This window comes from Gekko japonicus, unplaced genomic scaffold (assembly GCF_001447785.1).
Source record: "Gekko japonicus isolate JY-2015 unplaced genomic scaffold, Gekko_japonicus_V1.1 scaffold623, whole genome shotgun sequence".
Taxonomy (NCBI): domain Eukaryota; kingdom Metazoa; phylum Chordata; class Lepidosauria; order Squamata; family Gekkonidae; genus Gekko; species Gekko japonicus.
The window spans coordinates 599,341-624,729 of NW_015174293.1; the positions used below are offsets into that span (position 1 = coordinate 599,341).

At 56.2% G+C, this 25,389-nt stretch overlaps 1 protein-coding gene across 1 annotated transcript in view; it reads right to left on the reverse strand.

Annotated features, from left to right (window-relative positions):
* The window catches only part of ATIC (5-aminoimidazole-4-carboxamide ribonucleotide formyltransferase/IMP cyclohydrolase), a 25,852-nt gene extending 467 nt beyond the window's left edge, over positions 1–25,385 (reverse strand). The window contains exons 1-15 of the mRNA XM_015424057.1: positions 25,344–25,385; positions 24,875–25,113; positions 20,863–20,939; positions 19,618–19,684; positions 18,054–18,142; positions 17,744–17,895; positions 16,562–16,718; positions 14,901–15,026; positions 12,800–12,907; positions 11,078–11,163; positions 9,440–9,529; positions 7,918–8,046; positions 3,672–3,764; positions 1,592–1,774; positions 207–362 (exon numbers count right to left, since the gene is read on the reverse strand). Of these exons, the coding sequence (XP_015279543.1) occupies positions 207–362; positions 1,592–1,774; positions 3,672–3,764; positions 7,918–8,046; positions 9,440–9,529; positions 11,078–11,163; positions 12,800–12,907; positions 14,901–15,026; positions 16,562–16,718; positions 17,744–17,895; positions 18,054–18,142; positions 19,618–19,684; positions 20,863–20,939; positions 24,875–25,113; positions 25,344–25,385 (1,794 nt within the window). The remainder of the gene's footprint in view (positions 1–206; positions 363–1,591; positions 1,775–3,671; positions 3,765–7,917; positions 8,047–9,439; positions 9,530–11,077; positions 11,164–12,799; positions 12,908–14,900; positions 15,027–16,561; positions 16,719–17,743; positions 17,896–18,053; positions 18,143–19,617; positions 19,685–20,862; positions 20,940–24,874; positions 25,114–25,343) is intronic.
* Positions 25,386–25,389: the final 4 nt, after the last annotated feature.

Below are 25,389 nucleotides of genomic sequence, written 5' to 3' on the forward strand. Positions count from 1 at the left end.
TTCAGCAGGCATCTGCTACCGGTCTCGTGATGCGGACTCTGGCCTGCACCCCACCAGTCCGCCATCCCACCCTTGCCGCAGTGGCCGGCACAAGCCAAAGCAAAGGCAGGAAGGCTCCTACCTGGGCAAGAGGGACCGTCCAGCCCTCCCCTCCCGGCCCCAGGACGGGCACTGCCAACTCCCCAGGGGGCGGGGGGGGCCCTTACCCGTTTAGCCCTGTCCACATTGTCCCGGAAAGGAAAGAAGGCATCTGAGCTGAGCGAGACTCCGTGCAGCTTTGCCACCCAGGCCGCCTTCTCCGCCTCCGTTAAGAGCGCCGGGACTTCCTCAAACAGGGCCTTCCACTTGGCCAGATCCTCATCCTGAAAAAAAAAATCTTTTAATGACCCACTAAATACGCTGAATCGGAATCAGCACTTCACAACAAGTGTCATGACCGAAGTGTTTGGTGAGTGTTACTTCCAGCACCCCGTCGCAAGGAGTGGCGCGGTTTCTATTTGGACGCACACATCTGTTCTACAGTTACAACACGACTAACTCTGGAAAACTTACAGCCAGAAGACATTAAAGTCTGCGCCAAAGGAGACGGTCATAGCTTAGAAACCCCGAAGCCTCTTACTGAAGTTTCCCCCTCTGCTTGATTCACATGCTTTGCTTGGCCTGGCTTGTGTGCCCCTCCAGTCGGGGAGCAAATAGCGGAACACCCAAAACACAGGGACCCAGTTCAAGGAGCGAGAGGGAAAGTGTGGCCGACAGGATCTTGACTGGCCGCCCACCTCCTCAAGCGCCACCCCTCCAGCTCCCGTTTGCCCGCAGGAAACAACCAGGTTCCCTGCCACGGTTGGCAAAGCAGACACAGCCCTCTTTGATTTCCGGAGCTCATCGTTTGGAATGGGACACGCCGCTTACTGAGCTATGCGGTGCGTCTAACGGAAGCCGCTGTGCTGTGTAAGTACAGTCAGCTGAACACACACACACCCCTCTCTGCTCACATCTGGGAGGAGGGGGACAAGGCGGCTGGCATGTCTGCTCTGGACGTTTCTTTTAACCCTTCAGTGCTCTGGGCAAAGTTCTACCAGGATCCTCCACAGCTCCTTTAGGGCAGCTCAGTTTCCACATGTCATGCAGACCCAAGTCTTCAACGTCCACATCGCCTCCTCTCGTGAATGAGCCAGAGTCCGTGTGTGCAGAAGCAGGAGAGCTGGGCACCCGTGATGGATCTGACAAATCCCCCTAAACTGACTGCCTCGTCCCTGAACTGCGGAAGGCGGGAGAGGGCTGGGCGAAGGAAGGGCCCCCCCCCGAGAACTCTGGCCTCCTCCGGAGGGGAAATCTGCCCCCCCCCCAAGTGGTGCAGGGATTTCAAACACTCTCTTGGCAGCAGAGTCCAGCAGCAGTCCTCGGTTTCTCACAGATGAGACAAGAATCAGCCGCTTATGGGAGAAGGGGACGCTATGACAGTTTTCTACCCCCACGGCATTTCTGAGGGGATATACTGGGAAGACACCTCAGACCTGACCGCGCTTTGCACTGCGTTCCCTTTAAACACAAAAAGCAGGAACATCTTTGGCCAAAGGGCCTTCTGCTTTACCTCCCCGATGGTCCCTGTGACGTACTGGTCAATCGCATTGGAGATCTCCGCCCTTTTCACGCCGCTCTTGAACTTCATGGCGAGCACGCGGGGGTGGTGCCTCAGCCACCAGCAGTTGGCCTTGTCTCCAGCCAGGCGGGTGCAGTGGATGCGGGACTGCTGCCCCGCCCCAATGCCAATCACCTGAAACACGGGCAGAGCAAAAACCTCACCAGAGATGCAGCCCCAGGGCCCACCTGCACTGGCACACAGTGAATCTCCCCAGGGACTAGTAGGGACTCTTCGAGGAATGAGGTTTCCGCAGATTTCCCCCTTCTTGAGAGGATGCTCGGTGACCCCTTACGAAGAATAGTTTCATTTGGACAAGAAGACAATGGGCTGCATCCCGCACTTTCAGTCAAGTCTAATCACAGGAAGACAGCCCACAGCAGACGGTGCAAAAGGAGGCACCAGAAGGGACGACAACCAAGCAAGGAGGAACCAGCAGCTCCAGCTCTGCATGGAGACTTCAGGACTCCCAGCAGCCCCGGGCCCTGCAGGGGGCCACACCCCACCAGCACCAGGCCAGGCAACCCCTTGCTCCTCAGCGGTAGACAGTTTGCCTCACAGCACCCGGCGCTCAGGAAAGAGGGTCTGCGTGGGCGTGGGTGTGCACCGGGGGTGGGGAGAGAGGAGCAGAGGCCTTTGGTCCCCAGGCACTCCGCACAGGAAACCTGTTCTTCCTTCCTTCAGAGCAGGGGAGTCAAAGGCAGGCCCCCGGGCCAGGACTGGCCAGTCCGGGGCTCTCGTGTGGCCCATGAGCAACGGAAGGCCCCAGGCAGAGGAATGGGGAGGGAGGGCAGCGGGGAGAGACTGCGAGGCAACGCTGGTCGAGGGTTCCTGTTTTACGCAGGTCTGCATTTTGAGTAAAATAACATCGTGAATTGGGCTTGCCTGTGTCCTTCCTACAGTTTATATCTCCCCGTACCTGGCACTACATTTTACGGCAGTTATGTCAGCTCCGGCCCTGGCCACCAAGGAGCCTGACGCCCCTGGAAGTCTACGGCATCCTGGGCAGAGCTGGGCGCCAGGCTCCCGGGGGGCGGGCGGGCAGCCCAAAGAGCGAGAGCAGCCCGCTCAGCCAGGCGCCCATCAAGCAAGCGGAAGGCGTCAAGAGGAAGAACCACCTGGGCACGTCTCTCACACATGTCTCCAATCCAATTCTAACCACGCGGGACCCTGGAGTGACTTGTGAGGCGCAAGGGCCATGCCCTGCAGCTGACAATGTGCCCCCCCCCCGGGCACCAACCACACCAAAGCCGGCCTCCGGCTCTTGCAATCCCTTGTTCCACACCAGTCCCAAATCGCTTCACCGGTGCTCTCGGGGAGCCACACCAGGCCGCTCCTCCCACACTGCGACCGGTCACAGAGACTCCTCTGGTCCCCTCCCAAAACGGCGGGCGTGAGGGAAGCCGGCCTCCTGCTCTCTCATGCACACACCCTCCGCGGGAGGCACGGGCCACGCAAGGAGGGCAAAGAGGAGGGACTGGAAAGCCCTGCCGGCATTTGGGCAACTGTCGCTGCACTGGGGAGGCAACGGAGAAGTTCAGAAGAGCCCTGAAATGTCTGGGAAAGATTCCCCCCCACACACAACGCAGAGCTCACAGGACCAGCTGAGAAGCTTCCCCTGCTTGACAGCCGCTGGCTGGGAGAGCCCAACAAAAACACACACACACACACCCTGGCGGCAGAAGCAGGGCAGCTCTGAGCCCCACGGCCAAGGGCTGCCGCCGCCGCCACCCCCTCCAGTCCCTCTTGGCAGGCCTCCCGCGTAGCCCTCCGTGTGTGAGAGAGGGGGACCCCCATGGGCCCGACCAGGAGGAATGCCACGGGAGGATCCGCCTCCAGAGAGAGAGAGAGGTGAGAAGCAAGGGGCGGATTCTGAAGGGTCCTCCTGACAGGGGCAAACGGAGGCACTACTTCCCAGCCAGGCGGAGCCCCTGCGGAGTCAGCTGCAGGGCGCCTGGTTTGCCCACTCAGGTTGGCTTCCTCCGGCACACTTCATGGCGGCCCTCGGCCCGGCAGCCCTCCCGGGGCTTACCTGCCCATCCTTGGCGTAACACACCGAGTTCGACTGCGTGTACTTGACGGCGATGCTGGCCACAATCAGGTCCCGGATGGCCGGCTCGGGCAGCTGGAAGAACAAGGAGGCGGCCGTCATGAGGGCACCCCCACTGCCAACATTAACACCAGCAGGCAGCCCTCACCCAAAGGCCCGCGTGGCACTCAGAGAGCGACCCGGAGGCTTCTCTCGAGCAGACACGCATCTCTGGACAAAACGTGACTTCCCTTTGTTCTGGAAAACCCTGAACTGGTTCGCTCTGGCTGGCACCGCTCAGCTGCAGGCTACCCAGCGGGCGACCCGCTCACGCCCAGGGGTCAGCTCCCAGAGACACAGTCAGACAAGCAGGCGAGAGGCATCGCAGAGAGTCGGCAAGCGGCCCTGGAGCTTTTAAAAGTGGGTTTCGGTCAGGTTCAGGGAGCTGCTGATAAAGGCCACAAAGCGCCTTCTCCGTCACCGGTCCCTCTTGGCAAAGCCAAACCCCCCCCCCCCCTTCCCCCAAGGGGCTAAAAGGGGGGAGGGACCCTTCGGGCAAGAAGGGAACGTCCCCCTTACAGGACCTGCGGCTGGTGCTACGGGGCCCTTCCCGCCGTGCTCTGGGCAGTTCTGGGCTCCCTCCGGCTAGAGTGGATGCGGACATTCCAGCCCCTGCCCCGCTGGTATAAATGCCCACTGCACTTGACGGAGGAGGAGACTTGGGGAAGGCAGGGACGCCACTGGCAAATCACCCCACAGTGCCAACAAGGCTTGGTGAGGCCTGGGAGTCCAGTGCTGGCCCCTCCCTCCCCCAAGAGAAAGAGCCGAAACAGCCCCCTGCTGATTCCCCCTCCCCCCGGGCTGACTGCAGGGCCAGAGTGGCAGGGCAGGACGGGGGGGGGGGACTGCTCCCAGAACCCTGGGTCACCCGCGGTGTGTGTGTGTGTGTGTTTCCCTGGACATCTCAGGGAGTGCCAGCGCAAGGGCCCAGAAGGTGCTCAGATGTGCCGCAGGAGGTCTGGCTCCAGGAAAGGGAACCGTGGTGGGCCCCACAGGACCAAGGCAGCCACCACAAGAGTAGACTGGACGGAGCGCAAAGGAGAGGACTGGCGCCCAGCATGCCAACGGGACACCCACCTCGTTCAGCACAAGACATCACGGCCTGTTCACGTGGTCTCCATTCAGCAGTCCTCCCCACCCCCCGCCCCAGCTAACCGCGTGGAACGGCAACAGGCCCACTTCCGCATCTCAGAACAGGGGCCCAGGAATGAAAAGCTTCTCAGCCGCCTGCAAAAACTTTCCACAGAAACGTGATGTGGCCTTAAAAACCTGACACACACAGCAAGGCGTACGGAACCAACTGTCTACGTGGCTTTATAAAATACCAACAACAGAGATACAAGAGAAGCATCTAGATGCTTCAGTCTCGTCACCAAGGCTACGGGAATTGTGTCTTTCGGGATACCCCTGGATTTGAGCAGCTACATTTAATCTGAGCGCTGGAAGGGTTTCCGGGCAGCTCCAAAAAGGAACGGGAGATGCCAATGATAACACAGACATAATCCAATCTGCCTTGGTTAAAATCCGGGTCAAGTTTTCCATCTCACTGGTGGTGAGAGATTCCTGGCTCAATCTTTTAAGTTTTCACTGAGAATTTAGAAATGCAAGACAGAGAACTTTCAGAGTTTGGAATGGAAAGATCTTGCTAAGTTGTAAGTAAATCTATTCCACCTTTCCTAAGAGCATAGATAAAAATGTCAGGTTAAAAAAAAGCAAGCATTCAAACTGTTCAGAGAGGTGTGCTGATTCAGCCAAGTCATTCACTGAACACACACGGTACAGCAGTAAACGGGGCAGCTGTACTGTACTGGAGAGCCAGTTTGGTGTGGTGGTTAAGTGCGCGGACTCTAATCTGGGAGAACCGGGTCTGATTCCCCCACTCCCCTCCACTTGCACCTGCTGGTGTGACCTGGGGTCAGTCACAAGCTCTGGCACAGCTGTTCCTGAAAGAGCAGTTTGTGTCAGAGCTCTCTCAGCCCCACCCACCTCACAGGGTGTCTGTTGTGGGGAGGGGAAGGGAAAGGAGTTTGTGAGCCGCTCTGAGACTCCAAGTGAAGGGCCATTGGGTATAAATACAATCTCTTCTTCTCCTCCTTCTCCTGTGGGGTGGGGTTAGGTGACTTTGCAAAGTCAAGTCAGAAAGGGGGAAAGATTCAGTCATTCATATGCCAGACACTTTGCGGGGTAAACCGGAAGTGCTGTTCAGCGGGCACGACACACCTGACACCCCAGGAGAGCCTCTGACCGCTGAGCCGGCGCTCCGTCCCACACCTGCGCTGGGGATTTCCTCTCACCCGTGTGCTTCGCTGGGCAAGTATGCAGAGGTTCATGCAAAACTAAGCAGAGAAGAGGACGTGTGTATCTTGACCCAAAAATGCCGACAGGGCCAGCACGGACCCTTGGCACAGGCTTGGAAACAATACCGTTTGCTAAGTGCAGATTCAAAGCACAGGACAGTGACAGCTATGAGCCAGATAAAGGAAACCGCTGCCTGCCCTTCCTGAGCAACCACACCCATCAGTGAATATCAAAAACATCAGCACTCCTGTGAAATATTTATAAAAGGCAGTAATGTCAGGTGCGCTAAAATGAAACACGCGGGAATCCTCTCAGCGGGTATTTCCCTGGGTGTGGACTCCAGTCACGACTGGGACTCTGTCTCTGCGCCTATAGACAGGGGCCCTGGCCCTGCGCCTCCCAAGCAGCCCCGGGAGGACTGGGGCCGCCACCGCTCGATGTCTTCCTCATCAAATGCACCTGTCCTTCCTCGGCTCCAACAGACACGATACGGTGTCTCAAAATAAAACAGGTCGCAAAACACGTTGCAGTTCCTACTCCGTCGGTGCCAGAAGTGTGCACACACAAGTCACGTCAGCCAATCACACCCCGGCCAGCCCAGCAAGGCTTATTGGCACAGGGAGTTGGACGGGTGCTGCTTGCACAGAGCTGTAAACGCAAAGAGAAGCTCCAGCGTCCGCTAAGTCAGCTCCAGGGCACCCATGCGGGACGGGCCTCCTGCTCTCCTCTCCCCAATGCCCGGCCCGGGGCTGTCCCCTGGCTGGGGCAGTGCCGCTTTCCTAGTCCCCGGGTGGCCACGTGCTCTCTGGGGGCTGCCTGCTTGAACCAGGGGCCCCAGGCAAGCCTCTGGAGCAGCTGATGCAGACCCGGCTGTGCCCAAGCAGTTCTCCTTCCTGTCTCATCCCTCAGTCTCTCGTCCCTTGCGTCTTTCGCACAGCCGTGGACAAGCACAGCCGCTCTCTCCGCCCCACTCTGTATCGGTGAACAAGGCTGCCGGAGGAAGAGGAGGAGGAGCTGCTGGACCCTGGCTTCCCCTAGCCCGGGACCGACCAGCCGGGACTCTCCAATCAGCAGTAGTTCGCTAGGAAAACAACCGTGATGTGAGAACGAAGCCGTGGTTGAAACAATTAGAAAAAATATGTTTTTTAATGTGTCCAGTGTGTAACAAGTCGTTAAAGTTGTTTCCTTTGAAGCAAAGTGGTCTCAAATATCTCTTATGACGGTGCAGCGCTCACTGGACCGTTTCACTTAAAGTTTCATCAGATGAGACCTTTCACTGGAAAATATACATTCATTTTCTAACAGAACGACATAGAATTTTCTAACGATTTTGGTCTGAATGCACCCTAACTCACCCCCTTCATCATATTTTCACTGCAAAGTAATGATGCTCCCTCTGTTGGACTGGCTCATGCCGTATTCACTGTGAGAGAAGCCCTTTAGAAATCCTCCCTAAACTAACTGCTTCAGGCGCTGCACCGTCATAAGAGATATTTGAGACCACTTTGCTTCAAAGGAAACAACTTTAACGACTTGTTACACACTGGACACATTAAAAATATATTTTTTCCAATTGTTTCAACCACGGCTTCGTTCTCACATCACGGTTGTTTTCCTGACAAACTACGGTCTGTCCCGTGATCTCTCCTTCTCCGGGACTCTCCAATCGGGCAGGCGTCTTTCCCTGACCCCAGACTCCTGGCATGCCAAGCAGGGGCTGACTACTGCCTCCGGAGCGGCCCCCCTTCTCCATGGCCCATGGAGCTGGGACCCCCCCCCCCCTGGGGGGGGGGGGGCTCTCCTCCAGAGTGGAGCAGACCACCCGGACAAGCAAGCTCAGTTATAAAGGGGTGTATGTGTGTGTGTGTCCCCACCCCCTGGATCACCGTACGTTTTTATTTTTCGTCACAATGTTTTTGAAGAGGGCCCGGTCGACCAGGCCATCGTTCCTCCTCTGCATGAGATGCAGGCCAAAGAGGGTGCGGAGCTCGTTCTCCTCGGGCTCGTAGGCCGGGTCCATCTGGAAGCAGAAGCAGGGGAGGGGGGAGAGAAAGCACTTGAGGTGGGGGGGGAAGCCTCGCCGGCATCGCTCCTCCTCAGCACTCTCCAGGGACCCCGGGCCCCAGGCGGGCTGGGAGAAGCGGCACCCCAGAGACACTGGGCTCCTGCCGGCCGAGAGAAAAGCTCGCCCCAAATCGGTGTTCCAGCCGCCGTGGAGAGGATACTGCCAAGCGCAGCAGCCAGTGGCCCCTGCCGGCCTATGGGATCAGACCTTGGTGGAAGCCCCTTCCTCCAGCACTCGCAGGGGGCCGGCCCTGGCCCGCCTCTGGGCGGTGACCCTTAGCTCCCTTCGTGGCCTCCCACCCAAGGACCCACCCGGCTTCGCCTCCGAGACCGGAGGCCATCAGGCCAGCCGGGGAGATTCAGGGCAGGGCAGAGATAATTCAGCAGAAATGAGTAGAATCAGGAGGGCTGAAAGGCTCATGGTGGGAACCTCTTTAAACAACAACAACAACAACTTTCAGAATTCTGTTGTCAAGTCTGGTTGGGGTGGGATGAACAGGAGTTTCCCAGGAAAGCTGCGAGCCGCGCGGGGCTGCCTGGGCCAGGGGTGGCCAAATTTGCTTCACGGAAGAGCCACCCAGAGTCAACGCCAATTGTCTGAGAGCTGCAAGGCAAATATGACACATATGCTCTTATTAACATTCAACGAGACTGCCAAAAATAAAAACAAAAGGGGGTAAAAGCAGATATTGAAAATGATAATTTATTTGTCCAGTGATATTTGTTTGTTTGCTAATGATATTTATTTGTCCGAGAGAGAGAGAGAGAGAGAGAGAGAGAGAGAGAGAGAGAGAGAGAGAGAGGTGGAAAGAAAGAATGAAAGAGGTGGAAAGAGAGGTGGAGAGAGAGAAGGAGAGAGAAACAAAGAAAGCAAATAGAGGAGGGAGGGAGGGGGAAGGAAGGAAAAGAGAGAGAAAGGAAGGGAGGGAGGGAGGGAGGGAGGGAGGGAGAAAGGGAGAAAAAGAGAGAGAAAGGTGGAAAGAAGAACATTGGCTGGGAAAGAAAAGACTGTTCCGGGGGGGGGGGCACGCCTCCCCTTCGCTTCCCCAGCCGCCCTGCTGGGAGTGGCACAATATGTGGCTCCTGAGCCAGAGTTTGGCCCCCCCTGCAGGGCCTGGATCCTCCCTCTGGAGAAGAGACTGGATTATTGAGGACAAACCTCACGGGCAGCTTCCAGAGACCTCCAGCTGAGATGAAGCTGGTTCATTTTCTTTCAAACCACGCCAGAAGGAGCCTTAGGGAAGGGGGAGCAGGGAAGTCTGCCGAGCCATCGAACCGGGTTGGGGGAGGGGGGCCACGAGGCCCTTTCAAATCCCTCCCGGCCCCCCCGGCCCCGTGTGGGCACTGACCTGGAGCACACAGTAGCCCCCGTTCTTCTTTTTGGACAGGATCTTCAGGGCTTCTTCCTCGTACCCGGGAGCCACCACTCCATCTGATACCTGCACGCAGGACAGCAACACAGCCCGGTCAGCCGGCAGAGGCCGAAGGCAGCGCAAAGGATGGGGCCAACCCCAAGCCCCCTCGTCCTCCCAGACAAGGCAGCCATTGCAGAGGGGAGGGGAGGGGAGGGGAGGGGAGGGGGGGTCACACGCCCCCACGCCGCTCCTTAGGAGACCTCCTCTCTGTGCAGGACGCTGCTCATCCCTTGCGAGAGGGTCTACACGTCGCCTTCTCGCCAGCGTGCTAATTTTTGATACGCAGAGCAGTGTTTCATCCTGAGAGCACCACGCCCCCACGCAGCTGGGGCTGACCGCCTGAGGACCCCCTCCCAGAGCCAGTGGGGGTAGAGAGGCTGCTGCTAACCCCCCCGGGCTCTTCAGGAAGGGACATCACTGCTGCTGCTGAGAATCCCGCAGACAGTGCTACAAAGTGGTGGAAACCCTCCTGTCTGGGGACCTTCTGGGCATGGAAGAAGAGAAGAAGAGATTGGATTTATTCCCCTTGCCCTCTACTCGGGAGTCTCAGAGCGGCTGACAGACTCCTTTCCCTTCCCCTCCCCACAACAGACACCCCCTGTGAGGTGGGTGGGGCCGAGAGAGCTCTTGACAGAAACGGCTCTTTCTAGGGACCAACGAGAGGGGCCCGAGTTTTTTAAAGGCGGAAAGGGGAGTGAGTGAAAGCATGGCTCCTTGCAAAACATGCAACAGGAATCACTCGGATGATAAAATCACACATTCCGTAAAACCAACCCAAAAAGCACGTTCCCTGCCCCCACGCAGACCCACACAGATGTCACGCAGGTTACACTCCATTGTTTTGAAAAATCCTCAGAAGTCAAAACAGTTTTTATTAGTAGAGGCATTATTATTATTATTATTATTATTATTATTATTATTATTATTATTATTATTATTAATGGGTATCAAAATATTTCCATCGTGCCTTTCCTTGTGGCTCAAGACAGCTTGCCACTCGCCAGGGGGCAGGTTTCGGAGGAAAGGCATCGCGCTTCCAGCGGCTTGACATCTTTGGCTCGAAAACATCTCTTTGCAAAATTATTTCTGGACCATCCCATGCAGAACGGTGGTGCGGGAGAATTAATTTTAAGGACTGCATTCCAGGAGTTGATGGGACATGATTACGGTGGCTGAGACATGGGGGAATTTAGAGCGTGACACGCATTTGGCATAACCTTCCGTTGTGGCCTATCAGGCCCAGATGTGCTGTTTTTAGGAACTCTCTCCCACCCACCAGGCCCTTCGTAGCCTCAGACTACCTTAGTTCCTTCTTGCCACCTGACTGTGTTTCACACGCAGCATTCCCAAGCCGCCCTTTCAGGGTTCCCTGTTGCTTTAAAGTTTCAACAGGTTCCAAAGGCAGGTTCCAAAGACCCGAAAACGTTTCTCTCCACCAGTAGCAAAAGTGCAGCACCCTAACCCTAACCCCCCCCCCCCCCCCCCCCCGCCGCCAACCTGCTGGGTATCTGTTAGCAACACAGCCCACGACAGCCCAACCATCCTGAGGAAGAACAGGGAACAATGGCTTACCTCTCTGGAAATGATCTTCGCCGTGGGGACGTCACAGATGTCGGAGAGAGCAATGAAGTCCCCGAAGGACGACATCCGGTCAGCCCCTGGAGGGAGGGAGGGGAAGGCAGCAACAGACCAGTCAGACCCTCAAGGCGCCACGGCTGAGCTTTGCAGCCACCCTGAGCCTGCCTTGGCGGTGGGGGGGGGGAGGGCTACAAATCAAATTAAATACATAAATAATAAATAAATAGTTCAGAGGTGGGTACTTGAGGCGTGTGGAACAGGTCAGGACTTTGGAATCCTGGGAAAGAAAGTCTCTCAGTCTCCACGTCTCCCTCAGTAACTACTACTTCCCCCCCCCCCTTGGAGGGTGGGGCAGAAACCTACCCTTTAATGACATGGGAGCCTCTACCTGGGGGAGGGCGGGTGGCTGGACAAATCCCGGCCCTTGCCGGTTTCTAAAATCAAGTTCCAACCATGCAATGAAAGGGCTGGGGCAGAAATGGGGAGACCCGAGTCTTGTCTGGGACCAAGGGAAGCTTTCAGGTGATGCTCCAAGTTGACCAGCGTGTATCTCCAGCTGGCATCTGTGGGGGTGGGAGGAGGCCTGACGGGTCACTGGCAGGTCTCTGTGGGATCGGGGCCCTCTGACAGGGCGACCCAGTTGGAGCCAATCCCAGGGAGAGTTCCTAAGCGTCTGTGACAACAGATTTCATGTGGTTGGGGGAAGAAATATCCCGGAAGGGGTGCAGGCTGTCCTGGCGTCAGTCCTCTTTGTCATCCCCTGATCTCCTCTTCATTCTCAGTTCTTCTGGGGTGGGTCACCCCCCCTCCCTCCCTTTCTGCTGGTCCTGCTGCAGTGAAGTCGGTGAAAGGCAACCCACATTCCTAAGGAACACCCATCAAGCCAACCGGAGCTCTGGGGCCACAGTGACCCCTTGGGGAGACCCCTTGGGGCTGGAGCCGGGGGGGGGGCGTAGGGACAAAAGGTGATGGGGACATCTCCCCCCCCCCGATTCTCTTGCTGCCACCGGCTGCAGGATTGGGATTAAGCCGCTCTCCACAGCTACCCCTCCCTCCTCATTCAGAATCAGAGACACAATCAGGACATAAAAGCACAACCACATGATCACTGGCTACACTCCAAAAAACCCCCCCCATCAAAAATGCCTCGTGGCCCGTGAGGTCGGCACTGGGACCCAGCCCCCTCCTCTCTCTCTCCAGCAGTGGTCAGGGACACAGAATAACCGCTCGCGGTCTCTTTATCTCGCAACCAGCCCCCCCCCCCGGAAATGTGAGAGGGGGCTCTTCCCCTCACCGGGTCATGTGTGTGTGTGTGGGGGGGTTCCACAGCCAATCCAGAGGAGGAGGAGGAGGAGATAGGATTTCTACCCCATGGCCCTTCACTACCTGAAGGAGTCTCAGAGCGGCCTACCATCTCCTTTCCCTTCCCCCTCCCCACAACAGACAGACACCCTGGGAGGTGGGTGGGGCTGAGAGAGCTCTTTCTCTCGAGAACTGCCCTTGAGAGGAGAGCTCTGAGAGAACTTATGGCTGACCCAAGGTAGTCCCACCAGCAGCTGCCTATGGAGGAGTGGGGAATCAAACCCGGTTCTCCCAGAGTAGAAGGCAGGGAAGCACACTTGTAGAGGCTGCCTGGACTACTAACGGTGTGAATGCTGCTGAAAAGCCAGCCCCGAAAGAGCAGCGGCTGGAGCCCCATTTCACACGTGCACCCACCTCTTGCCCGTGCGTACGCAGCTGCCAAGGGGGTCAGAGTCTTGAGCAAGTCGTGCACCATGCAGACGTGAGCCTCTTCCTCGCTGAGTGGTACGCCAACAGCCGCACCTGGTGGGCAAAATCAGCAGAGACAGGAAGTCCAGACAACAGCTAAGAAGCATGCAAGGAAATGGTTCCCCGCAGAGTTTGAAGCAGGCACTCACAGGAGGGAGGCAAAAAGAGGCGTGGATGGATGCCACTCTGACAAAGAGCCGCTGAAAGTCATTTTCAAGGTCACTTTTCATGGCCCTGGTTTGGGGAACGGCTTTGCAGCTCTGAGTGCAATGAACCCCGGGAGCCATCATGCACAGTCAAGTGGGAGGGAGGAGGATGCGCTGCACGGTGAACTGCGCTAAGAACGCAAGCAACCAGCACCAAACCGTAAGAACACGGCCTCAAGACTGCAGGACCACTGCAAACACATCTCACGCAGCTATGCCAAGCACTGGGCAGCAGACTCATTCCGTCATAATTTTATGAAGTCATTCATGTGCTCATTCATGTCCAAATGGGATTAACGCTTAAGTTATGACCACCATGCCCTTTAAGGTGCGCACAAAATGAAAATCACAGGGGGGGGGGCGGGGGGGCAACAGCCCTATCAAAGCTGCACCGTGTTATGACGCATATGCATTTATCGTGATGACAATGAACACGGCCAACTGGCCTCTGTGCCAGCCACATCCTGGCCCATGCAAAGCTGCCTGGTGGAGCGGAGCAGCCATGACACGAAATGACACACCAGGGAGTCGGCGGGTCAAATCTCACCTTCACCATGAACTGGCCAGGTGGGAAGCCACGCAAACTCTGGGTCTCGGACCCTCATCTGCAATACGGGAATGTGAAGAACTCCGTGTGGTCACGCAAGCCCACGCACCCTTGTTCTGGCCACAGGGACTGAGGGATTGACTCCGCTGGCCCGCATCGCAAGCAGCTAGACCGCCGGGGAGTTCCTCTTCCCCAGACAGGGTTTACGCTCTGCTGCCACCCACAGCCCACCAGGAGCACTGCAGCTTTGCAGCCTCCAGTCAGACCTCCCCGCTCAAATTCAGAATCCCCCCCCCATTTTTAACCACCACGGAAGCCAGGGGGAACAGCCGGGACAGACCCCACACTACCCAGGCTCCCCCCGCTTTTCATCTGCTTCTGTAAGCATGAGTCAAAGAAGGAGGCGAATGGAAAGACTCAGCGACTCCCAATTGGAGACGTTTCCAAGTGGAGGCTGGAGGACCCTCTTTTGGGTATGTTGTAGGGCTCTCTTTCGGCTCTGCTCCTGCAGAGTGCAGCAGGGGGTTGGACTGGATGGCCTGCAAGGTCCCAGTTCCAACTCTAACGTTCTATGATTCTAGTTTTGGGTGGGGGATTTTGACTAACACAAGGGAAAGCACGCAGCGAACAGTCCAAGACTACAAGTATCTGAGGGCAGGCCAAAGCAAACAGGTGTAAAACACAACCCCCCTCTGTCCCCAGGCTTAGATCTCAGGGACGTGAGACCCTGAGACGGGCAGGAGCCCCTTCATGGTTGTTCCGGGTTTGCTGCGCAGGCTCCGCCCGTCTCCGTCCTGCCTCCTTCCTGGGCTCGGCCCTTCAGGGCAGGTGCTCGTGACGCCTGCTGTTCTGCCTCAAGCACACCTCCTCCTGTCTCCCCCAGAGGCGTCACCCCCGCCCCCTTCTGATCGGGAGAGCTGCTTCTCCCCACAAGCACCCCAAATCCCTCCCAGGGGAGGATCGCCAGGCAGGGAAGAGGCAAGTCCTGGCTCCATCCCCTGCTCTTCTGCTGCCCCCTGGGGCTGTGCCACCAAACAGAAAGCATGGACCAAACACCCACCCAGCCACAGGCAACTCTCTCCGAACAGCCTTGGAGCACCACGCAAGCGCTGCTCCCTCTCTCCCGCGCACACACGCACACATGCTCTGCTGGCTCTTCCGATCTAGACACAAGCAGGTCTTTGCAAGCACACGCACGCAGGCGGCTGCAGCCACACCCCCCACAACCAAAGCAGCAGGCGGAGAAAGCCCCGGGTGCCCCACCGACCGACCGACTGACCGACCGTCGCCTCACCTGCCGGACTGACGTGCTTGAAGGAGGTGGCAGCCGGGAGGCCCAGGGCCCGCTGGAGCTCCCGCACCAGCTGCCAGGCGTTCAGGGCATCGCACAGGTTGATGAACCCCGGAGAGCCGTTGAGCACTGCGGAGGGAGAGAGAGAGAGAGCGGGGGAGGGGGGCAGCACCGTCAGTCGGGGAAGCCTCAGCAGGCCCCGCAGGAAGTTCTCCACCGGCCCGGGGTGGGCTGCAAAACGGCCTCCGCACCGGATTCCTTTCCAGGCCTTCCTGGACTCAGCAGCACGTGGCAATGGGGGGTGGGGGGAAGAGACTGTCCCCTTGGTGCGACACACGTGAAGTCACGGAAAAGCACACCTGGCCCAAGAACGGTGTGGCGATGAGGGGTGCTCAACATGCATTCCGCTCCATCCGACAGAACCAGTCCTGTGATCGCAGTCCCTGGTGCGCTCTGGCCAACCTGAGGTGTGACTCCTTCCCCCAAGGGACCAGATCTAGAAGCCCGTGGCCCTTTGGGGAGGAGCTTCCACGGCCCACTCTTGCCTGACTCCCGGGGGGGGGGACGACACACACACACACTTGTGCGTAAACACCCTGGGGAAGACGGAAAGGTGCATCAGGGAACCTGGGAGGGAGGGCAGGAGGGCGAAGGAAGGCCACGTGCAGAGGCCCAGGGGCCAAGGGAGGCGAGGGCCACTGGAGAGAGACACACACCAGAGGTGTCCGAAGAAGGCCAACGCAAGAAGCCTCCAAGCCGAGAGGGAGGAGCTGGACCGCTGGGCGCTCCGTGGCCATTTAGACAGAGCGGGGGTCTCAGACACAGAACTTTTTCTCCCGCTCCCAAAATGTGACACCTCCGGGGGACGTCCAAGGAAGCCGATGGGCAGCAGGTTCAGGACAGACAAAAGGAGACACTTCTTGACACAATGAGCAACGGTCCGTCACTGGCCACTATGGCCTTGGTAACATTCAGAGGCAGGAGACTTCTGGAGCACCCTGGGAAGCCTCTCGGCCCCGCTGCCGGCCCTCCGGAGGAACCGCCTGGCCAGAGTGTGCAGGAGGCAGCAGGAGGCTGGCCTAGAGGGACCCTCCCTGGTCTGAGCCAGCCTGTTCGGATGCATTGTGGGTCAGGAGCAGTGTGGTGGAAAGGCTGCCTGACGGGAAAGGACAGACAGGAATGGGGATAGGCCCAGAACAAAGATATTAGTTCAGCCGGATGCTGAAGTTATTTTCAGGTACTTTTGGCCACTGCAAACACGATGGCTGAAGGGTCTTTTTGTTTTCGGTTTTTTGAAGCATGAAAAGCTGTAAGCCTGGGAATCCAAGGACTGTGGCTGCTGAGCCAGAAAGTCTCCACCATGAGCTCACGTGGGAGCCCCACTCCCCCTCCACCCACGGGGCGAAGGACGCTTCCCCCTGCCTCACTACAGATTTGCTGCTCTGACTCCAAACCAGAAGGCACACGAGGCCCTCTGAACTCCCAGAAGCACGACACGAATGCCACAAGTACATTTTAACTGCATTTCTATCTAGGCATTCTATGTAAGCCGCCCTGAGCCCGCCTTGGCGGGGAGGGCGGGGGATAGATCGAACGAATAACAAACAAACGCGGAGGAGCCAGGTGCTTCCATGACGCAGAACAGGCGGTCCGAGTCACCCTACCTGTCAGGGGAAGCTGAGGCCTGAGCGTGTAGAGCTGGGCGGGCGTCTGGTGTGGATTCATGCCGTATCTCAGGGGAAGGTGAGAGACGCCTTTGCTGTACTCCTTCCGGAAGTAATCGGAGATGGCCGCGTCGTACTGAGCCGTGTGGGTGAAAGCCTGGAGGGGAAGTGGCCGAGATGCACGGAGAACCTGGACATCGGAGCCCTCACACACCTGGACCGCCCAGCCCCCCATCTCCCGTCAGGTCTGGGAAGCTGAGCAGGGTCGACTTCGGCAAGGACTGGGATGAGAGACCTCCCTGGAAGGCCAGCAGGCCGGAGGACAGGGGTGTCGTATGAATGGGAATATAAAGATTTCCCCCCCCCCCCCCGATTATTCATATTTTTCTGGTTTTATAGATTTGTCTCCCAAGTAAGATTTTATTAGGATGTAACGAAGGCCTATTAGATAGTAGGCCTTTCCCTTGTAGGTTAGATTAAGCAGACAAGAAAATAACATTCTTTTGGAACAGAAGATAGGTATAAAGTTCATGGTTTTTAGTTGTTTAGGGTAAAACTTTGTAGTGTCTGGGTCAAAAAGGATTTTAGCTTCGTATCAGAATCCTTCGTTTGAAGAATCCTTGGCCAATATTATTCAGGTTAGGTTAAGTAAACGTTTGAAGATATTATGTAGGCACACCTTTCTTCACATTTGACCAATAAGTGGACTATTACTCAAATGATGCATTGTCCTTTGTAACCAATTATGCTTTTTGAATGTTATCTTCATGACTATGTCATTTCAAGTATAAAATTTCATGTATTTCCTGATTGCGTTCAGAAATTTTTTGAAAGGCTAAGTTTGGCCTAACTGTTTTCAAGTGTCTTGGTTGCAATTAAAACACCATGAACTTTCCCCCTCATTTTGACTCCTTCTTTTTGGACTGGGAATCTATTGGTATAACAGGGGCAGGCTTCATTCAGCCCCCTCTCTGAATATCTCTGAATATCCTCCAGGCCCCCGGTAGGGGTCAGTCACCAGAGGTCGCCACGACTTCCAGGGGCACACACACACACACTCAAACACACATGCACATATGAGAAATTTTAAAAAAAACTACACCACCAATGAAAAAGAAAACCAGGATACTGGAGAAGTTCGGCTGGTCCAGCGCTGCTTTCCCGCAAGAACACACCATGTACCTTGAGGGCCAACTGGCGGCGGGTCTCCATCGTGGTGTCGTTCTTACTCGATGCCTTCATTTCCTTCGCCACAAGGGTGTAGTCCCCAGGGTCACACACAACGGTCACCCGGGCATGGTTCTTCGCAGCCGCTCTCAGCAAAGCCACGCCACCTTTGGTTAAGAAAGGGTATTTATCGATCAGGACGACTTAAGATTAAGTTGGACATGATTTGACTTGTGTTTTTTTTTTTAGCGGCGACATCAGTTACGCTTCCGTCTTTGCACACAGAGAATGTGCGACCCACTTAAACTTTTTTTTTTAAACTTACCTATGTCAATCTGTTCAACCGCCTCTTGGACGGTGACATTCGGGGACTCTACAGTCTTGACAAAGGGGTAGAGGTTGCAAACCACGACTCTAGAAGAAGAAGAAGGAAGGAAGGAGGGGGGGGGCGGGTTACTCGGAATGATCTGCTCAAGGCCAGCTCTGCAGGCAGCCGCTCCATCGGCAGAGGCGCTTCCACCCCAAAGTGCCACCTCCTCCAGCCTCGGAGGGGCCTGTGCCTGTGACACGAGGCAGGGGGGCACTGAAGCGCTGCTGCACACATTCTGCACTGTGCCCGGTGACCAGGGGATCCAGGATCAGTGAAGATCCCCGCCCAGCTCCACCCCTTCCACAGGCCACCCCCGTCTCTTCCACAAAGGGAGAGTCACAGGAGGAATCCTCAGATGGCCGCCTCACTGGCAGCTGGACCGCCGGCCGCAGGAGGGGGTGGAGAGGGCCCCACCACAGCCCAGGGAATCGCCCCTTGCCCCGCCCCGATGGCCAAACACACGTCTCTGCTGCCGGGAACACTCACATGACCAGTGTGGGCCAAGTAACGGGACATGACACGGGGGGGGGGAATGAAGTGGCGTCTTTGCAAAGCGCAAAATGTAGACACGGAACCCAGCAGCCCACGATGTTCAGGTGATGAAGGAGCGGGGGCCGTGGCTCCAGTCGAGCCTCAAGCCACTGCCTGCGCTGGTCCCTCTTCACCAAGAACCCAAGCCAGGGCCCTCCTTCCTCACCGCTTCCCAGGACAGCTGTTTCTGGGGTGCAGCAGGCCACAACATCTGGCCAGCTCAGACACGGCCCCCACCCAGGTCTGTGACCCCCACACACACACATCAAATCATGGGCTCCGATTCCAGCTTACTGGCTGAACGCAAACTCCTACATCATACCAAACCACAACTGAGCCATTGCCTCCTTCATTTGTTCATAAACATCCATAAAAGATGACTTGCTACACCACAAAGCACAACACAATCAGACAGTTGTGTTGCTCCGGGAGCAAACAAGGAAGGCTTTTTCTAAAAAAATAAAGTTCCACCCAGTTGGGGACATGGTGGTGACCCTTGGAAAGACAGAAGAAAAGTCCCCGGCTTGGCCTCTGAGTTTACTTCCCAGGAGACCAGCCAGCCAACAGATTATGGCTGAAGAACCACACTGGCAGCAGGAGGGACGGATGGTACGGATCAGGTCCGCTGGGAGCGTCTGAGCAGCCGAGGCTGGCCCTGAATCTTTGCGCTGCTGGGTTTGGAGTCCACCCACATGTCGAAATCCAAACCGTCCGGCGTCCGTCTCAAAGGTCATGTTTGCTCGTACGTCAAAACCAGAGCTCCTGACCGGAGGTTCCTTTCCCTGTGGAATTTCTCAGGCCAAAAGAGAGGCACCCATTCACGAAATGTCTAAAAAATTATCTGGCAGCTTCAAAATGGAAAGGAGCCACTTCCAGACGGAAAGGCAGGAAGCCGTTGTCTCTCCTGCGAATCGACATTTGCTGACTGGAATCGGAGGTTTCATCTCATGATGACTTATTACTCACAATAACCCCTCAGAAGGTTTACCTCACAAGGCTGAAATCCAGTTTCTTCATGTCCGCAGCATCTTGTGGAATGTCACGAGCCAGGATGCCTGGTTGGAAAGGGACAAAAACCAGGGCTTTGGTTATGCGACAAGTAAGTCCTGTTTCACCACTTCCCTCATTACATGAAACTCGTCAGGACTAACATGGCTGCCCTTAGAACAATCACTAAAAATCACACCGCATGATCCCAAACATACTGAGAAAGGTCCAGCGAGTTCCATGGGACTGTCTCCCAAGTAACTGAGGACTGTACAGACGCAACAGATTGCAACCTCTAGACTTAAAAGAGGCTGCTTGGCTGAGGAATGCTTTGCAAGGATTACCTTCCAGCACAAATTATTCACGGGTCCCAAACGACAAAAGAAAAACACCATCCGGTAGAAACAGAGCGTACGTGAGAGCCGGCCCAGCGTAGCACAAGAGTGTTGTTTCAGCCCCTGGGAAACGCCGGCTCAACCCCCCGCTCCACCCTGAACCTCCCTGGGCGACTCCCCTCTCCATGACCAGCAACACCACCTCTCAGCCTAACCTACATCGCAGGGCTGTTGTGAGGACACAGCAGAGGAAAGGCGAACCACGCTGGACACCTTGAACTCTGCAGGAAGGTCAGGACACAGGCAGCAGTGAGTTCTCCATCACCTACCTCTGCTTCCCAGGTTTCTCAAAACTAAAATATTTGAAAATATTCAGGCATTTTAAGCTACAATTTACGAAACTCAGGAAACGAGAACTTCAGCAGCAGAGCCCTTAGAGCCGGACGGGAATTCAGTGTCACCGATAGAGTCCCGTCCCCCGTGGTCCTAAGGTAGGGGAGTCTCTGACTGATGGGGGGGGGAACTCCACTCGCTCGCGGCTGCCGTGGCTGAGCTGCTGTGGCTCGATCGGCCACGACACGGGGCAGCCAGGGCCCGGCTTCGATCGAAGAGAGTACCTGGAAGACTAACCAGATTTGTGGCAATGGAGGATCTTCTGTGAGTATCTGAAGAAGGGAGCCGGGACTCACGAGAGCTCCTCCCCTGCCACAAACCTGGTTAGTCCTGAAGGTGCTCCTGGACGCTGGCTCTTTTCTGCTGCGACATGCGGACTAACACAGCTGCCCATCCTGATCTATCAGAGAAATGGCATACTGATGGGAGTGTCTCGGCCAGCCTATCACGAGGCCCTACCCAGAATTCCCCCACCACAGAGAGAGAGGGGAGGGGGGCTGGCGGTGGGCTCCACTTACCAGCGTGGACTGCCGGATGGAGGGTCTTCACACGCCCTCCGAGCATTTCAGGAAATCCAGTAAGATCAGAAACATCTCTGTGGAAGTGGAAAAAGAAATCACAGGGCTGGCACTCACTTGGCACCTTACTCTGCTTACTTATTTTATACCTGCCGCTCTCTCCAGTGGGGAACCAAGGCAGCTCAAGTTGTTCTGTTCTCTGTTGCAACCTCACACCAACCCTATGAGGTAGACTAGGCTAGTTTGGTGTCGTGGTTAAGTGCGCAGACTCTAATCTGGGAGAACTGGGTTGGATTCCCCACTCCTCCACTTGCAGCTGCTGGATGACCTTGGGCAAGCTGTAGTTCTGACAAGAGCTGTCTTTGAAAAAGCGCCGTTTCTGTCAGAGCTCTCTCAGCCCCACCGACCTTACAGGGTGTCTGTCTGTTGTGGGGAGGGGAAGGGAAAGGAGTTTGTAAGCCGCTCTGAGACACCTTTGGGTAGTGAAAGGCGGGGTATAAATCCAATCTCTTCTTCTTCTTCTAGGCTAAGTACGTGACTGGCCCAAGGTCACCCAGCGGGCTTCCATGGCAGAGTGGTGATCTGAACACGCATCTCCCAGATCTGAAGCCGGCACTCTAGCCTTTACTCCACAAAGGCTCTCACACGGATTGGCCCTTTATTCAGATCAGCTGAGTTGGCCACTTCAGAAACAGCTCTTAAATCCAATCGGCATCGGCGGCAGGGGGGGATCAATACAACTGAATTCTGATAGGAATACATCACACGTGAAGCTGCCTTACACTGAATCAAGCCATTGGTCTGTCAAGGTCAGTATTGCCTGCTCAGACTGGCAGCCGCTCTCGAGGACAGTGGCCCCCCAACGTGGATGGCTCCTTCCTACTGAACCCAGGCGAGGGGGCGGCACTCGGGGCAGGGTCTGGAGTCAGGACTAGCTTGGGGGAAGACCAAAAAACGGAAGCTTAACGCCAGACAGCAGCAGGCGGGAGAGGAGAGTTCCGGAACCACCGTGGACTCAGGGCTGCCTCGGCCAGGGCTGCTCCTGCCCCCCCCACACACACACATCAGGTGTGCAGTTTTGGAAGACTTGGAACTGGAAGGCCGATGCCTAAATGTGACCGGAGACACCTTGAGCCAGCATTCATGTCATCTCTGTCTGGCCCTTCCTGGGAAAGGAACGGATGGGACTCGGTGCATTTCCACAGCCCTACCTGAGGGGCGGCCAGACCCCCTGTGGAACCTCCCCCCCAGGACACAAGGCGGGGGCGCTCTCTTCCTTAACAAGTTCTTCTGGCCCTCCTTAGCAACGATGGGTGAAGAGCTGGGTGGAAGGATTTTACTCCGCTGTCCAAAACGAGTGAAAGACTGGTCTACGCAGTAGGGCTTACTCCCAGGAAAGTGTTCTTCAGAGTGCACATTTAAGAAACCCACCAGGAACTCCCACCAGCAGTCACAGGCTGATCAATGCCATTCCCCTCATTTTGGACCCAGGCAGCTTCCTGCCACAACACTGCGAGGGAGTTACAGACGAACGAACACAGTTTACTCAAGACCACCCAAAATGTTCTGTCTGAACCAACCTCCCGAGTCCAAATCTTATTTTCTAAGATAAATGTGCTATTTAGCATTTTTATGCCTAGTGATCTTTTGGGGCCAGCTACCGAACACTGGCTAGATGGCCATTCGCTTCTCCCAAAAATGGGAACAGGCCCCAACACTGCTTTGAAAAATCAGGTCACTTCTCACCCTAGGAAAGGGCATTCCCCAAGACAAGAAGGCGGCCCCAACCCACACTTGAGTGACATGTCACACACTTTGCATGACACAACCGGGCCATGCGGTCGACTACTAAGGCCTGGAACGAAGCAACCTTGGAGGACAGACTCAGCAGAAGTGTCCGTGGGGCGCAGGTGTGGGCCACTGCAGGTCTAACCCTACAACAGAGCCTTTGCCGAGTGTTTTACCTCAACTTAACAGATTTCCTTCACTTATCAGGGTCCGGATTCAACTCGAACACTGGTTACATCAAGGACAGACTTTCAACATCTCCTTTCAGAAGTCCCAACATCAAGCAAGCATCAAATGACCTCCACATGACTACAAAGAGCGTGGGTTCTCATGACACCGAAAATAATAATTCAATCAAGCATCGGAAAAGAAATCCGCCTCGGCTTGTATTTCAAAGGGAAAAACACACACGTGCTACAAGCTCCCATAAAAGAAGAACCAGAGATTGGACCAAGGATAGAGCGGAGGCAATATGGACTTCTCCCATGTATCTGACCTATCTATGACCTACAACTTCTTCCAGATCATTAAGACATTAAAGAAGAAGAGGAAGAGGAGGAGGAGGAGATTGGATTTATACCCCATGGCCCTTCACTACAAACTCCTTTCCCTTCCCCTCCCCACAACAGACAGACACCCTGTGTGAGGTGGGTGGGTCTGAGAGAGCTCTGAGAGAAACGGCTCTTTTCCAAGGACAGCTCTGAGAGAACTATGGCTTGCCCAAGGCCATCCAGCAGGTGCAAATGGAGGAGTGGGGAATCAAACCCATTTCTCCTAGATTAGAGTCCGCACACTTCACCACTGCACCAAACAGTAAAGGCTGCCAATAATACTTTGTTCCCGACTACTGAAAGCCCCTCCCCCGGGGGGGCTTGAGGACTTATTTTTGCCTTCCTCACACAGCTTTGGACAAGGATGGCTGCAGACGAGTGAGGGGCGGGGCTTAGATCCCCCCCCCCCAGGAAGCTCAGAGGGTGACCTCGGGGGGGCTCCTCACTCCCACCAAGCCCGTCTCATTGGAGGAAAACGAAGGCGGGGAGATCCGCGCAAGGCCTGCTGGTGCTCCCTGGAGGGAGGGAGGGAGGGCCACGTAACATGACACAATGGCCCTTGATCGACAAAGACCGCCCCCCCCCCCAATTTCTCTTTCCTCCCCGTCACAGAGGGGACCTTGAAAAACACCACAGAAGATGTTGAAAGCCTCTCTGTCCTCCTTGATGTAACCAGTTGAGAAATAAGCTCAGGGTTTCACTTCCAAGCCATCGGTGGGGCCAAAAAAGTATCTCTAAGCGAAGCAGCAACAAAGTCTACATTGACAGGCCCAGCAGAGGTTACAGTTCCGGATTTGTCAACTTTATACATGGAGAATGTGCCATAATAGGGAACGAGGATCTGACTAATAACGGCACAAACTACAAGGGCAAACCCCCCCCCCCCTGCTTCTTACAGAAATGGTTCTATAGACGATGGGTTGTCTTAGTATCTTCTGCTGACCTCAGTAAGAAGCCTGGCCTGTGCCCTGGAAAACTGAGATCCATCTATATCTAAGTGGTCTTTAAATCTTCACAAAAACCATGTGAACTACTGCCCCTCTATGACGTACAATCAATGGTAGAATCATAGAGCTGGAAGGGACCTCCAGGGTCATCTAGTCCAACCCCCTGCACAAGACGGTTTGCCAGTTCTTGCTACCTTTGACAGGCCTGCCCAAATTCATAGCCTCACGCTCTATATTGTGGCATCCTCTATTCTGACTACCGGCACACAGATCCCACCGTGTCCAGCAGGCCTTATGGCCAAGTAAACGGGAGAGGCTGGGGAGGGGCTGTGGGTCAGTCGGTAGAGCACCTGCTTGGCCTGCACAGGGTCCCGGGTTCGATCCGTGGCAGCCTCTCCAGCTGAAAGGATCCGGCAGGAGGCGATGTGAAAGACCCCTTTCTGCCCGAGGCCCTGGAGAGCCACTGCCAGTCTGGGCAGGCCACGGACCGAGGGCCTGTTTCTTAGCAGAGCAAGTTGGCAGGAGGACTTTCTGACCCCTCACTTTCCCCACTCGAGCCCCATCATGAACCATCTGAGTCAGTGGTGCCAGAGGCAGGCCGCCCTCTCCTTGCCGCCCATCCACTCCACGAGCGGCTGGACCCCCGCAGTGCCAGGGGCCTCGACCGATACCCACCTCCGACTCTGAAAGGCGAGTGCCAGGGTGAGAGGGCCTTTGTTTACCTACCTGACGTCCAGGCCTGCGTCCCGAAGGGCTTTCGCCGTCCCTCCGGAGGCCACGAGGGCCAGGCCTAGCGAGCGGAGGCATCGCGCCAGCTCCACCAGGCCAGTCTTGTCCGACACGCTGAACAGGGCTGGAGAGGGGACAGAAGCAAGGAGGCGGCCTTCACGTTCGGAAGGGGGGGGGGCGCAGGCGGCATTGAGACCCGACAGGCTCCGTGCCAGGCGCTCTGGCTCAAGTGCTGCCTGGGGAGGTGGGAGTGAGGCCAGTGAGATCTCCCCTCAACGAAGGCGCCAGTGAGCACCACCACCACCACCACCACCACCACCACCACCACCACCACCACCACCTTTGTGCCGGTGGGCAGTGGCTCCCGCCCAGCTGAGTGAAGTGTGAGCTCGCTGCCAGTTCCTTAGCCTCTGGCTCACAGCTGGAACACGCCCGGAGCTCCCCAAGGAGAGCCACTGCTGCTCACCAGACGGCGCGGCTCAGCGGGAGCAGCATCGGGACCCCCCATCCCC